This window comes from Anoplolepis gracilipes, chromosome 12, assembly GCF_047496725.1.
Source record: "Anoplolepis gracilipes chromosome 12, ASM4749672v1, whole genome shotgun sequence".
Taxonomy (NCBI): Eukaryota; Metazoa; Arthropoda; class Insecta; order Hymenoptera; family Formicidae; genus Anoplolepis; species Anoplolepis gracilipes.
In genome coordinates this window covers 2877875-2891414 of record NC_132981.1, presented here as the reverse complement: position 1 = coordinate 2891414, position 13540 = coordinate 2877875, and the positions used below count along the sequence as shown (strand labels likewise).

At 30.2% G+C, this 13540-nt stretch overlaps 3 protein-coding genes across 4 annotated transcripts; 2 read left to right on the top strand and 1 right to left on the bottom strand.

Annotated features, from left to right (window-relative positions):
- The first annotated feature begins 4597 nt into the window (after window positions 1-4597).
- Window positions 4598-6343, top strand: LOC140672005 (uncharacterized). 2 transcript variants are annotated; one of them, XM_072903810.1, is made up of 5 exons: window positions 4598-4769; window positions 5080-5353; window positions 5424-5576; window positions 5698-5897; window positions 6144-6343. In XM_072903810.1, exons 1-5 carry the CDS (start codon window positions 4754-4756, stop codon window positions 6341-6343), a joined length of 843 nt encoding a protein of 280 aa, XP_072759911.1. In that variant the 5' UTR covers window positions 4598-4753. The 2 variants fall into 2 exon arrangements, with proteins under 2 accessions (XP_072759911.1, XP_072759909.1); XM_072903808.1 differs by lacking the exon at window positions 4598-4769 and having other exon boundaries at window positions 4979-5353.
- A 99-nt stretch (window positions 6344-6442) lies between these two features.
- Window positions 6443-9680, bottom strand: LOC140672004 (RCC1 domain-containing protein 1). The gene is made up of 7 exons (XM_072903807.1): window positions 9540-9680; window positions 7973-8215; window positions 7706-7896; window positions 7481-7610; window positions 6943-7069; window positions 6693-6867; window positions 6443-6615 (listed from the first exon to the last, which is right to left on the bottom strand). The coding sequence occupies exons 2-7, from the start codon at window positions 8209-8211 to the stop codon at window positions 6443-6445; spliced, it is 1035 nt and encodes a 344-aa protein (XP_072759908.1). The 5' UTR covers window positions 8212-8215; window positions 9540-9680.
- On the top strand, window positions 9634-13537 carry LOC140672007 (ADP-ribosylation factor-like protein 3). The gene is made up of 5 exons (XM_072903812.1): window positions 9634-9722; window positions 10643-10771; window positions 10885-11016; window positions 11837-12073; window positions 12712-13537. Exons 1-5 carry the CDS (start codon window positions 9720-9722, stop codon window positions 12751-12753), a joined length of 543 nt encoding a protein of 180 aa, XP_072759913.1. The 5' UTR covers window positions 9634-9719; the 3' UTR covers window positions 12754-13537.
- The last annotated feature ends 3 nt before the right edge of the window (window positions 13538-13540 follow it).

The window sequence follows — 13540 nt, the reverse complement described above, 5'->3', positions numbered from 1 at the left end:
GGAAGAAAAAAAAGACACGTACCTCTCGTCGAGGGTCGACGCCCTCGAGATGTCCTCCCTCGCACGATGACGTATATCTCTCTTATGTATAGTGAGAATAATGTTATTAGATAAACTTAAGCGTACTTTTTAAAAGCGAACACGCAGAGAGAGAGAGAGAGAGAGAGAGAGAGAGAGAGAGAGAGGAGAACGGAACGCAATGCCAGTTGTAAAAAAAGAAAAAGAAAGAAAAAAAACGGTGGGTTACGCGAGAAGGACCAAGTGAGAACTTGCGTCCTCGGTGATAACGATGGAAAAGCGGAACACACACGGGGAAGGAAAGACGCAGGGAAAAACAATGAGCCGTGATCGAGGAGGGGGAGGGGGAGGGGGAGGGGAAGGGGAGGGGAAGCGACATGTATGTATTATATATAATCGTGATGAATATATTTATCGACCGTCGGGGATCGATTCTTTTCGTTCTTTTCTTCTTTCATCATTTTTTTTTTTTTTCTCGTCTTTTGTTGCGTCATTTTTGGCGGTGCCGTTTCTTTCTTTCTTTTTTTTTTTTTTTTTTTTTCTTCGGGGACACCCTGTCGCCCCGCGCGAGAGATACGATTCGCGCGAGTGCACGCGCTCGCGCACACGCAAATGCTGTTCATGTGTATACGCGATACTAGATTATTTCGGAAAACACGGATGTAACTCGGGGAGGGGAGGGGAAGGGGACGGGGAACAAAGAGAGAAATAGAGAAACGACAGCTTTACCGATAGTGAAAGAGTAGTTATTTGCAACACGTGCACACACATGTAACACACACGCATTTACACATGTAAAGCGATCCAAGCGATACACACAAAAAAAATTGTATGAATATAACGTTTGCAGTTAGGTGGGACCAAAAACGACTTTATATCTCTATGTGCATATCCAAGCAACGTGTAATTTAATTAATGAATTAATTAATTATCCATTATTAATGACTAGGTAAAGTAAAAGATCCATCGATAGCAATCGAGAACGATGACGAATGATTAACGAATAATTAGCCTATTAAGTTTGTTTATTGATACATTATTCTATGATATAATTATTATTATTATTATTAACTTTATTGCCTTTATTATTATTATTATTATTATTATTATTATTATTTTATTATTGCATTGATTCAAATGGCGATGATAATATTATTATTTAAACAATGTTTTAAGGCGATCATCTCTAGATATTGAGTAGAAAACAAGTACGTATCTATAATTATTAATTATTTTTAATTATTATTATTATTATATATATTCTTATTATTATTATTATATTATTATTATTATGAGACATTTTGTTGTATTATTTTCAATAAAATCAATTGAAAAATATTCAGTTTATCGATTGGTTGGTTACCGCTTCTCCGAACGTATCGTACAATCGCATGCTTTCAATTTCTTTTCTGTTTTGACGCCCGTAAATCTCAATATGACGCAATTACACGTCTCTTTAATTTATTATACGTGTAAAGTCAATGCCAAAATAATTTAACAACAACGAAAGAAATTGAAATCATTGTTCATACACGGGGAAGCGCGCCTTGTCCTAAAGTCCGTTGTGATCTCGTAAGAGGATTGTTTGCGATTGCGCGAGCAAGTTTTCTGAAATTAATATAATAATTGAAAGATCTTCACTTATAACCCCGAAAATTATCTGGCATAAAGATATAACATTTTTATTGACATTGTGTAATTTTAAAATATTCTGTAGTCTTACTTATATATAACACTTTTATCGACATTTGTGTAATTTTAAAATATTCTGTAGTTTTACTTGTAAAATCTTAAATTGTGATTAATTTAGACTGAAATTTATTTAATTATATATTCAGAGTAATTAAATTTTTTAATTGATTTATTATCTATCGATTTTAAAGTATTATTAGAAAGTGACATAAAATACATATAAATTACAAATAACTGCGAATTTTAATGCTGTGGTAAATAATAGATAAACTAACGAGATAAAACATACAAATTTTATTAAGAATGACGGATGCCGGATGAATAATATAATCTTATTTAATAAAAAGGTTTTTACATACGCTACGAAAATAAGAAGCACAAGTTTTACTCATTCACTATTTTTTATTAATAGTTGACAGATTGTTCGAATTAAAAACACTACATTTAATGATAATGATTCAGATGTTTTTAGAAATTTGTGAATTTTCTAGAATATTAAAGTCATTATTTGAAATTTTTTTTGATCTCCGATCTTTTTATTCCGAAGACTTGACGCGCAGTGAACGACATCGTAATTTGCAATCGCAACTCTCCCATCTATATACATATATATATATATATATATATATATATATATATATATATATATATATATATACTCTTTTTTTTCTTCTACCTTATTTTACTTTGATTCAGAGAGCATTTGATTGTGATTCAGTTTAGTCGCGTCTGTATACGATTATCTCTCCGCTACCCTCCAATCATCCAATCCTTCGAATCCTTCCTCTTTATACCTCTCTATCCCTCTTACTCTCACATGTCTCCGGATAATTTTCGTGACTCGATAAAATAGGGGGAGGGGGGGGGGAGAGAGAGAGAGAGAGACGGAACAAGACTATCGTAAGCGTGAAAGAAACGGGGAATGGGAGGTAAATTGAGGGGGGAGGGAGGGGGAAATATAACAAAATGAAAACCAGAGAGAGAGAGAGAGAGAGAGAGAGAGAGAGAGAGAGAGAGAGAGAGAGAGAGAGAGTGTGTGTGTTATATATTATGGGACAAAAATGAGAAATGAAAATTAAATGACGGAAGAAGAAGAAAAAGAAGAAGATGGCACACGGAACAATAGGAACAAATGAGGAAAATAGTTGTAAAAGAGCCACACACACACATAAACGCGTACACACGACACGAGAAAAAAAAAAAAAAAGAAACACAAATGTACTAAGTAAGTTCATACTGCGTATTGCCTTTCTGACTTCGGTGTGAAAATATATAAATAAAAAAAAGTCAGTCGCGCCGGGGCACGCGTATGTTTTCGCGCGTATATATTATATATATTATATATATTATAGTTATTAGAGCATTTTTTTGACAAGAGAAAGAGAGAGAGAGAGAGAGAGAGAGAGAGAGAGAGAGAGAGAGAGAGAGAAAGAGAGAGAGAGAGAGAGAGAGAGAGAGAGAGAGAGAGAGAGAGAGAGAGAGACGAGGATTAGCTGCTTCCGCTTCTTCCCGATCGGCCTTGTTCCCCCTTTTTTATATTTGCTTTTTAGAATTCGAGAATCCTTCAAACACGTACAAATGAAAGAGGATATAAATGCGATTTTCGAAGTCGCTTTCGCGTCTAGTCTAATTGGCTGAATTTAAGACGCCGTGTTTCCGTTTGATCGATCGGATCAAGGACGGTCGCCGGAAGCAGCGGATCGGGCAGGGTCCGTCGCGAAAAACCTTTTTCACGATTCCGTAAGAAAGAGAGAAAAAGTCACACGCCGCGCGCGCGCGAAGTCCGCGCGTCCCCGCCGACTGTGTCTGTTTCATGTTTTTCAATATTTGTAATTTATCGATAAAATTATAAAAGGTATCGATACATAACAGTCTAAAGTGTGCGCTACTCTACATAATATTATTATATATAAAGTATAAAAGTATACATTATATATATATTATATATATATACATATATATTATATATGAAAAAGTATAATATATATATATTATACATACATTGGGATTGGTGAGAATATACGGTTTTTTCGCTTTGGAGTGTTATTTTCTGAAAATATTGAACAAAATATGGAAAAAAAAATTAATAAAACCAATGAGTAAAAACAAAACAAAGGCCGTCTACGTGTTGATTTTTTTTTTTATTCTCACCCGATGTACTCTACGACACGCCGCGCCGTTCCGTCAACGACGGGCGATTCTCTCTCTGTTGGATTTTTGCAATTGCATTCACATCGCGCAGATGTGAGTATATCGGATATGCGAATAACTTTATATGACGCGTAACTTGATTTTTTCAATTTACGATACACGAAATTATCTAACATGTCGAGCTCTGAAAGAGATTCAATAACGGTCGAAGGAGAGCGCAATAAATATGAAAACGAGGTTATTTTTAATATATGTAATAATAATATACATTTAACAATTTTTTTATTTTTAACATTTCCTTTATCAATTTCTAAAACATTCAATTTTAAAGATAGATTTAAATAGTATATTGTTAGCTTTCTATAAATCACTATACGAACATACATTTTTAAACTGCTAATTTTGAGATATCATCTCTCACAAACTGCATGTTTATTTCATGCCAGATATATACGTTTTATTGATTTTGTCATTAATGCAAACGTCATCACTACATCGTGACAGTAATAATTCTGTAAAAACTTTGTATTTCCATTCGATGTTTATTAAACGTACAGATGTCTGAAAGAATTATGCATATGCCGACTCTTCCGAGTACTTTTAATAATCTCGTCGGGAAGACGGTGAAGATCGAGACGGAGGAACCGCAATATCTCATCGAGTGGGTGAAATCTTAAATACATTTTACATTTCACAGAAATTGAAATTACAAATAAATAATTAATTGCTACACACATGCAGATTGCTAGGTGATCTTCTGGGAATTACAGACTACAAAACTAATAAGGCCGCTTTCTGGTTCTTGGACACTATTGCTCTGCAACTTTTACATTATAAACATTGTTTAGATGATTATTATAAAAGTGTCCTAATTAGCTGGTTGGCTGGCGAAATGAAATTGATTCGAGGTAACAGCTGATTCAAACAAACATTGAATTTCTATTTTTTAAGTGATGTTAATTTTATTTTTTATATATGAAAAAATATATAAAGAACGTTACATCTATATATATATATTCACTTATTTTAATTAGATTGCTATATAATTTTGGAAGAGTCAAAATGTATCAAATTTTTATTAGCGAATCTATTTTTTATATAAAAATATATATATATAGCAATCTAATTAAAATAAGTGGATTTATATATAATATAATATAATATAATTAAATGTGCATAAAATGTTGTATTTTTGTGATGAAAAATCTACTTTTGTAGATAAAAAACTCTCACGTGAAGATTTTTTCAACGAAATGAGCATATTCTTTCTATACGTTGCTGAGAATATATCTAGTGACAATCAAGTGTTGCATTGGGAATTAACTGTGGATAAATGTAATAAATCAACAAATTTCGATGAATCTCTTATGAATAGAACGGAATCAGTCACGAATAAATCATCTAACGAGAAATTAATGTCAGAAGACAATGCGGCGCAAGGAATCAAATCTTCTTTAATCACGGAAAAATTAAGAGATTCCGAAAACAATAAGTAAAAACAGTGATTCTTTAACGCGTAGTTTGTATGTTAATTAAATTGTAAAATATATCATTTTTTCAAGAAATTTGCAGCAGAAGTTGTCAGAAAAATCTCAAACTTTGTTAAGGATAGAGAATTCGCAAATAGATACATCCATAGATGCAGACGTCATTGAATCATCCAACTTAATACAGTTCAACGCATTGGATGCAATTATTGAAGCAACGTACAACATGTAAATATAAATAATACATTTTTTATATATCTCATCTGTTTTAATATTGTTGACAGATTATACGATATACAATAATGATGCAAAAATGTTTCATCTTCCCTTTATATATATTTTTGAACAGGTATGCTAATGAATTACGATATGCTCTTATATATGCAGTTTTCGTAACGCCAATTCAATTAGAAATCTATCATATGCCGCACACTCTCCGAAAACCGCGTCAAATTAAGGTCGCAGATCCTGGAGGATCGTTTGACATACAACTTCGTAAGCGGTTGGAAAAGGCTGTCTATGAATCGACACTAGATAACAGCAAACCAGGTAAATAATGTAATAAAATAATCATGATATGTATTTAATTGCATTGGGTAATATAATGCAAAAAAAAAACACTAATCTAAAATCTGTAACTATGTAATTTTCATGTATTTGTAATTGTTGTTCAATTGATACTTTATTATAATATTAATATCAATTTTTATTTTTGATAATGCTTATTATTTTTTATTTTATTACAGCTATATAACGTAAGGCATAACTGTAAGCTGTTAAATTTTTTATTTTTAGGAAAGAAAACGACTACTAATATAAAAAAAGAGCGAGAAGTTATGGAGGATTTAAACATGACGGTTCCTCCGACACCACCATCTTCTTTAACTGAGGAAGAAATATTAGCCAATAATCGCCGATATATTTTACCGTTGATAGAAGCGAAGGAAGCGGCACAAATCTACGAGATGCATGCAGAGAGTATGAAACGAAAATAAATACGAATATGAGTGAAAAAAATATAATTTGGAGGGATTTTATTTTATATCATTGAATATATATGTACATACACATATAATTACATGTAAAGTACAATGTTATTCTGTAATTATCGCCGTGCCCCATTCGTGACATTTAAATTTTTTCACTGTTTTAAAATCTAATGGTTGGATGTTCAATTTAATAAAATTACTTGTACTTTCACAGTCTTGTTGAAGCTTCCCTAATTGGCCATATTTATTAGTGCCACAACCCCAAAAAGAACCGTCGTCTAAAGGAAAAAGTAAAGATTATTTGTGTCTTTTGATTTCTAGGATATACAGTCTTTATCGAGATAATATATACTACCTGTTAAACATATGGTAAAAGAATTTCCGCATTCAACTTTTTTAACATTAACTTCTATAATTTGCTCTCTGTCATTTTTAAAATCCACTAAAGTTGGAACAGCGTGAACTTTTTTGTCTTTGCTTTCAATTCCTAGTTCTCCATTTGAATTCCATCCCCATGTATACAAATCGCCCTGCCACATTAAACTGGTTTCATTTACGAGTCATTTAATAATATATACAAGTGACAATTATTTTTATGCACTGACTTGATCGGTGACTGCAGCGGTATGCCAACCACCTGCTGATACTTGCACTATCTTTAGACCCGCTAACGCTTCAATGAGTTTTGGATCATCACAGTTTTCCAATTCATTATGCCCTAACTGACCACGTCTGTCATAGATTATGTAATAAAAAAATTAATTAATTTATTTTTACTATAAATAACAAATTGAACATAATGTGTGTAAAATACATAAAATTAAAAATTATACGTTATTCCGATAAAGCCTTCACGAAGGTTTCCACATATATTTTTTGGTTTAAAGATCACATTTTTACTTTTATGAAAATTTACGTGGAGGTCCGTCTGTCACAAATAAAATTTAGTTAAAATAAAAATTAAATTATGTTATTTTCAATTTTATGTATTTTTTTATACACAATTTTTACTTTTTTGTGCGGAAATATTATAAAATTTTATAAAAATTGAGAAATAAATTTTTTTGGAATCTATTAAATATTTTTCAATATTTTTCAATAATTTTCAATTCGTGCGTATAATATAACTACAGCATTACGTACATTCCCATCCCCATTGAGTAAACATCGCCATTCTCTGCCAATAAAATGGTATGGTCATAACCGCAGGCAAGATCAACGAACTTGATTCTTTTTGGTATTTTAACCAAAAGTGGAGCATTAAATACACGCCCTTAACAAATAAAAAAATTAAAAAATTTTTTGTAAAAATATATATTTTTAATGGCATAATAATACTAGATTTAATTGAATAATGATATGATTTACCTAAGTTAGTTAGAACTACTGTACATCCTGTTTGTGATAATTTGATGGCATATTCGGCCAATGTATTATCATTATTGGAAATAAAAGGTGTCACTTTTTGCCAAGAATCATCATATACTTTATATTTCCAAATTTCATTCTGTGTTGACAAAATAACTACGCTTTCCCGACCAGGAATAGCCATTTTACAACTAAATAAAGAAAATAGAATATGTAAAGAAAAAAAAGTGTTAATAAAACAAAATAATATTATTTTGTATTTATTACCTTCCTGAAGATTCTTCTGGAATTTGAATTAAACGAGGGTTATTTTTATCATCGTTATCACTGATTTTTCCAGTAATGTATAATTTTGTATCCTGCCAGAGAAGAAAATAATTCCAACTAATCTCAATATCTGTGATTCCAGTAAATGGAATCTGAGTCAAACGTGCTATTGATGTGATAATTCCATCCTGATTGGAAAAAAGCGGACTGGCATTTAAACCGGTATAATACACTGGCATATTTCTGTGAATAATAAATACATAATACATAAAAACTCGTCAAATATCTAGGTGTTTGCATGTCTGTACGCCCACTCTTTTCTATTAACATAAAGGGATAATCCCGTATATCTGAATGACGTATATTTTTAATAACTTTAAATTATGGATTTAAAGAAATACTGTAACTTACAGACATCAATTTATCGAATGTCGTACTTTAAGATCGAGCTATTATTACCTAATATTGATTTGTTTCAAAACGATCTTAATTTGTATAAAATAGGATAACATTTAGGCAATTATTATGTTATTTTTTATGTAGTTATGATTTTTTTATTATATTACTTATTTATTTTTAATTACAATACATAATAATATAATTATTTTTATATTATTACTTTTTAGTGTATTATTGTAAAAATTAAATTTTATTGCTAATTAAGAATTTAAATAATTAATCTAATTATTAATCATCCAATTATTGAAAAAGAATATTTTTAATTCAAAAGATATATATTTATTTATTTATTTATTTATTATTATATTTATTTTTAGATTTATATATACGAGGTATCAGGACCTAAGAAATAAAACTTCACCGGTTGATAGGTTTCAAAAAAATCAATTTTTTTGTTCAGATCGCCTGTGTTGTAGGCAACCAATCACACGTTTAGTATCACGTTTGACAATTATCCTTATGTTCTTTAAATAAAATTTAAAAAAATAAAAAAAGCAAAAAACAAAATCAAATTTGTCCCATAAGTCTCGAAACACTTTATTTATGTTACAAAAGCACCGACGAGATACTAAGTAATATATATTAAAAATAGTCAGCCTTATAAAAGTTAGTGCATAAGAAAATTTTTGCACTGTTACTTTATAAGTTACAGTATCATTATTATAATATTATTACAATAATAATTACATTAATATACGATAAATTATTTGAAAATATAATTATTGTGCACTATTGTAGGTAAGTATTAAATCTTTGCATTGTCGGTAATAAAGCAGTATAATTTGATAGAATTAAACATATTTATTTTGTTATTCTCAGGACAGCTACATTAAAGATCTTCTATTTATTTCCGATAATAAAATAATAGTAGGATAAACTAAAATATTTGCATAATTAAAATAACTCGTGTAATTATCTCCGAAATGTATCAAAACGATCGGTATGTTATCAATCTTCAATTATCCCCGGGATTATCGAGCCCACTTGATTTTTACATATATATACAAAAATTTGTTCATGTAGCTGGCCATTTTCGTCGATGACAAAAGCAATAACGTTATTATTCGCGTACGGTAATGTAATAGCAACTTCACCTGGCTTCACCTACCTATATCAGATATGCAGATCAGCCATGTAATACCAGAGTGACGTCAGAGTATGTAGATGTCACCATTTTCCTTGGATACCAGAACAACAACATAACGTTTTAGAGTCGAGCTAGTCGACATATTACAGCAAACTGTTAACACGTCTTCGTTCGAGTACCTGAAATAACAACAATAATAAGATGGTAAAAATGTCACGAGAATTAAATACAAATGCACAGTATTATGCACTCTTTTTTTGCCACTGCCTCTTATACTCTTGAACATATGAAGTAATCAAAATAAGCTATAATTTATGAAGATTCCACACCAATCACAATATACCTTGAAATGCATATCAATAAGCGTTGTATAAAAATTCACTCTTACAAGTTGTAAAATTTTTCGTTAAAAATGATTCTTGCCGTCTTATCTCATAAAAATTCACTTATATTTTTTTCTGTATTGAACACATAAATATTTTAATGCACTTTCTATGCACTTGACATAATATGTGGATTATGGCTTTGTCGCCATACTTTTATACGTATCTCCCTTTAGAAGGGAAAATCTTTTGGAGGATTTCTTAAGATTGTAGCACTGATCGCGCGCGTAATATAAAATATTTACATAAATGTGTATGTAATTTCTTTTTGCAATTGTGAAGTTATTGATTAAAATTCAAGTTGATTGAACAGTTGTAAAAAAATGCAATTTTGCATTTTTTGATGAAAAATAATACACACATATGTAATACAAATTTATTTTATTTGTTTATTTAAAGAAGATATCCAAAAAACAGTTGTATATTTTTACAATAAAGTTTTATAATATATATATACAGTCGGACCTCTTATCCTACGACATTTTCGGTCCGGAATCTTCCCCTTAAACCTCTGATCCTACGACAAAAATTTGAGAGTGGGGTATAATTCCCCTTTCGCGGTCGTAGGATAAGAGGTCCGACTGTAGTGTAAGCGTTAATTATTATAGAGAAAAAAATAGTTTAATTTACAAGTTAATTTATTAACTTGTAAAACAAGCAACATTTATCAGTAATTATTGTATATTTGATACAATTATTGTAAATTTGATGAAATATTGTATAATTGATATTCGATATCAGGGTCTGCTTGCTATTTTACGGAAGTTACGATCAAATCCTGATAAAGAATTACGATTATTACTGTTGGGCCTCGACAATGCCGGAAAAACGACTATCTTGAAATCTTTGGCTAGTGAAGATATCACGCAGGTAAGTCTCTTCCCTCCATGCTTAAAAACGTGCGATAAATTGACCATTAAAACAAATTCAAAATATGAGAAATTATGCAGTATATATACATTGTTCTAATTAATTTCTGCAAGGTTACTCCAACACAAGGTTTTAATATAAAAAGCGTTCAGAGCGAAGGTTTCAAGTTGAACGTTTGGGATATTGGTGGAGCTCGAAAAATTCGACCTTATTGGCGAAATTATTTTGAGAACACGGATGTACTTGTAAGTTTCTTCATATTATTTCTCCAAACTTGCAAATTTTAATTTACGAGAAAGATATAAGATATAAAATGTAAATTGTTTATTTATAAAATTTAACAAAAAAAACAATAAAAAACAATTAATTTTCTTTAAGTGGTAAAATCTTCTGTCTCTTTAATTATAATAAATTATATACGTGTTAAACATATAAGTATAAATCATTTAGTAATATGTTTTATTGATTTTTCTTAAGGTTTACATATTTAAATTCTTAATTCTTATTCTATTCATACACAATTATTTATTTCTAATTTATTTTAACTTTTGCTATCATCCTTATGCCTAATCTCGTTCTATCTAACACACACATATGCTAACTTATTTTTTTTCAATATATGCATATAAATAATAACATTGTATTTTATATTTCATACAGTATATCATCGTTAATGTAGAAATAATGTAATAGTAGCAAACAACTAAAAAAATTATTTTGAAAAATATTCATGATTGACATTATTCGAATAAAAAATAATACATAAATTACGTTATCGTAAATAGATACGTTCTTTTCATATTCATTTTTTTACATATTATTTGGCGTGAATTATCTATCTTCTCTAAGCAGAATAATGTAAAATTTTATGAATAATATTACAAGTTTAATTATTTTATGCAAATTCTTTGAATTTTATACAGTATTTATCCTGTTATTTTTTTTCTTCATAGAATCTGTTTTTTTTTTCTTTAAACACTAGACCTCTTAAGAATTATCTAGATGTATTTTTTTCGTCAAATATCAATTAAAGTTTTGTAAGTTTTGTAAATTTGTTGGCAATAGATTTACGTCGTTGATAGCGCGGATATCAAGAGGCTAGAAGAGACGGGACAGGAATTATCGGAGCTTCTGCTGGAAGAAAAGCTGCGCGGAGTACCATTGTTAGTATATGCTAATAAGCAAGACTTGGGACACGCCGTAACAGCGGCTGAAATAGCGGAGGGACTCGGTTTACACAATATCAAAGATCGAGATTGGCAAATACAATCGTGCATCGCCATCGAGGGCAAGGGCGTGAAAGTATGTAAAAGATATCTATCCTCTCTTGCCCTTTATCAGGACATTTTGTTATCTGTTTTATCACATTTTTAATTAGAGTTGCACCAAATACCAAGACTAGTCTTCATATTATTTTGTCGTGTCTCGAAATTTGAGGCCAACATGATATTTTTAATTTTATATCAAGACAATATCAAGACTAAGATTGTCAAAATTATTGATTTTTAAATAAAGCTAAAATATGTATATTTGTAGATGAGGAAAAAATCACTATTATATATTATATGTGACCTTAAAAAATTGTAATATATTGTATTTAGGAAATAAACGAACAAGACATAAATAGTAAATAATTATTTTTAAATAATATTAAAAATTATATTAAAAAATATTATTTTAAACAACTGTTTATTATTAAAAAAAATTATTAATAAAATCGAGACAAGACAATAAATAATGAGACTTGTTGTAAAGATTTATTTATGACAGAGACAAGATTTGAATTTTCGCGAAAATTTTCAATACCAATATTTTTATGAATATTATCTTGTTTCTCTTTCTCTCTCTCTTAAACCTTATTTTTAAATCTAAAGTCACATAAATATAATTTTTATCGTGTCTTACGAATCTGTAAAAATACATTTTTTTTTATTCCTCAGGAGGGCTTAGAATGGGCGTGCAAGAACATCAAGAGGAAGTAATAAGTGAAAAGCACGCTTACATTCCTACATTAGGGGGCACAAAAGAAAGAAAGCAGACTTACACCGACTCCATTGTACATTTCACACACACATGATCTTTATTTATCTTTTATCTACTATTTACAAAAAAAATATTATTGAGGACATTGTTGTTTGTGGATTCGCGGTATGAGCGTTCGAACATCGTAGCTTGAAGTCTTGCGAACCCGTCGTCATATCGAACGTCCATCCAGTCGTCGGACTTCCGTTCTACGTTGGAAAGAGCAGCTCGTTATCAGCCGGACTCGAGAGGTTCTATTTTTCGCATTAAAGAGGAAGAGTCGCCGTCCGTAACAGCGAGCGTTGTATAATTGCAAAGGGGAATGTGCCTTCTCTTGCTGTTTTAATTATATTATAATATATTAGAATTTTTATAGATTTATCTAGTAAAAAAATAATAAAGAGGTGAAACAGGAGGAAAGACACGATATGTGTATTCGTGGATACAATTATTAATATGATACATTTATACCTACAAGTAGAGTAGAGACTTTTGAGCACCATATGTTATTGCACTCGTGAAGGAGAAGCGCAACACGTATGAGAAGAGGTCCACGCGACTGCACTTAATTAATTAACAAATACTACATAAGTAATTAAGAGAAGAACAAATAATGCTGCAAACTCAATCACTTTTAATTAAATTGATTAAAATCTATAAATCGCGTCATAATATTTAGAAATACGACGCATCATAAAATTTACTTGCAATTTTACACCAGAATGTGATATGTTATTAATATTTAAT

Bases quoted from the DNA above. Each gene is read 5' to 3' on its own strand.
- LOC140672005 (XM_072903808.1), top strand. From the start codon at position 5,043: ATGTTGTATTTTTGTGATGAAAAATCTACTTTTGTAGATAAAAAACTC. The intron at 5,577-5,697 runs GTAAATATAAAT...ATTTTTGAACAG, and splicing joins ATTGAAGCAACGTACAACAT to GTATGCTAATGAATTACGAT. The intron at 5,898-6,143 runs GTAAATAATGTA...TTTTATTTTTAG, and splicing joins ACTAGATAACAGCAAACCAG to GAAAGAAAACGACTACTAAT.
- LOC140672004 (XM_072903807.1), bottom strand. From the start codon at position 8,211: ATGCCAGTGTATTATACCGGTTTAAATGCCAGTCCGCTTTTTTCCAAT. The intron at 7,897-7,972 runs GTAATAAATACA...TTCTTTATTTAG, and splicing joins CCAGAAGAATCTTCAGGAAG to TTGTAAAATGGCTATTCCTG. The intron at 6,616-6,692 runs GTAGTATATATT...TTTTTCCTTTAG, and splicing joins TTTTACCATATGTTTAACAG to ACGACGGTTCTTTTTGGGGT.
- LOC140672007 (XM_072903812.1), top strand. The intron at 10,772-10,884 runs GTAAGTCTCTTC...AATTTCTGCAAG, and splicing joins CTAGTGAAGATATCACGCAG to GTTACTCCAACACAAGGTTT. The intron at 12,074-12,711 runs GTATGTAAAAGA...TTTATTCCTCAG, and splicing joins TCGAGGGCAAGGGCGTGAAA to GAGGGCTTAGAATGGGCGTG.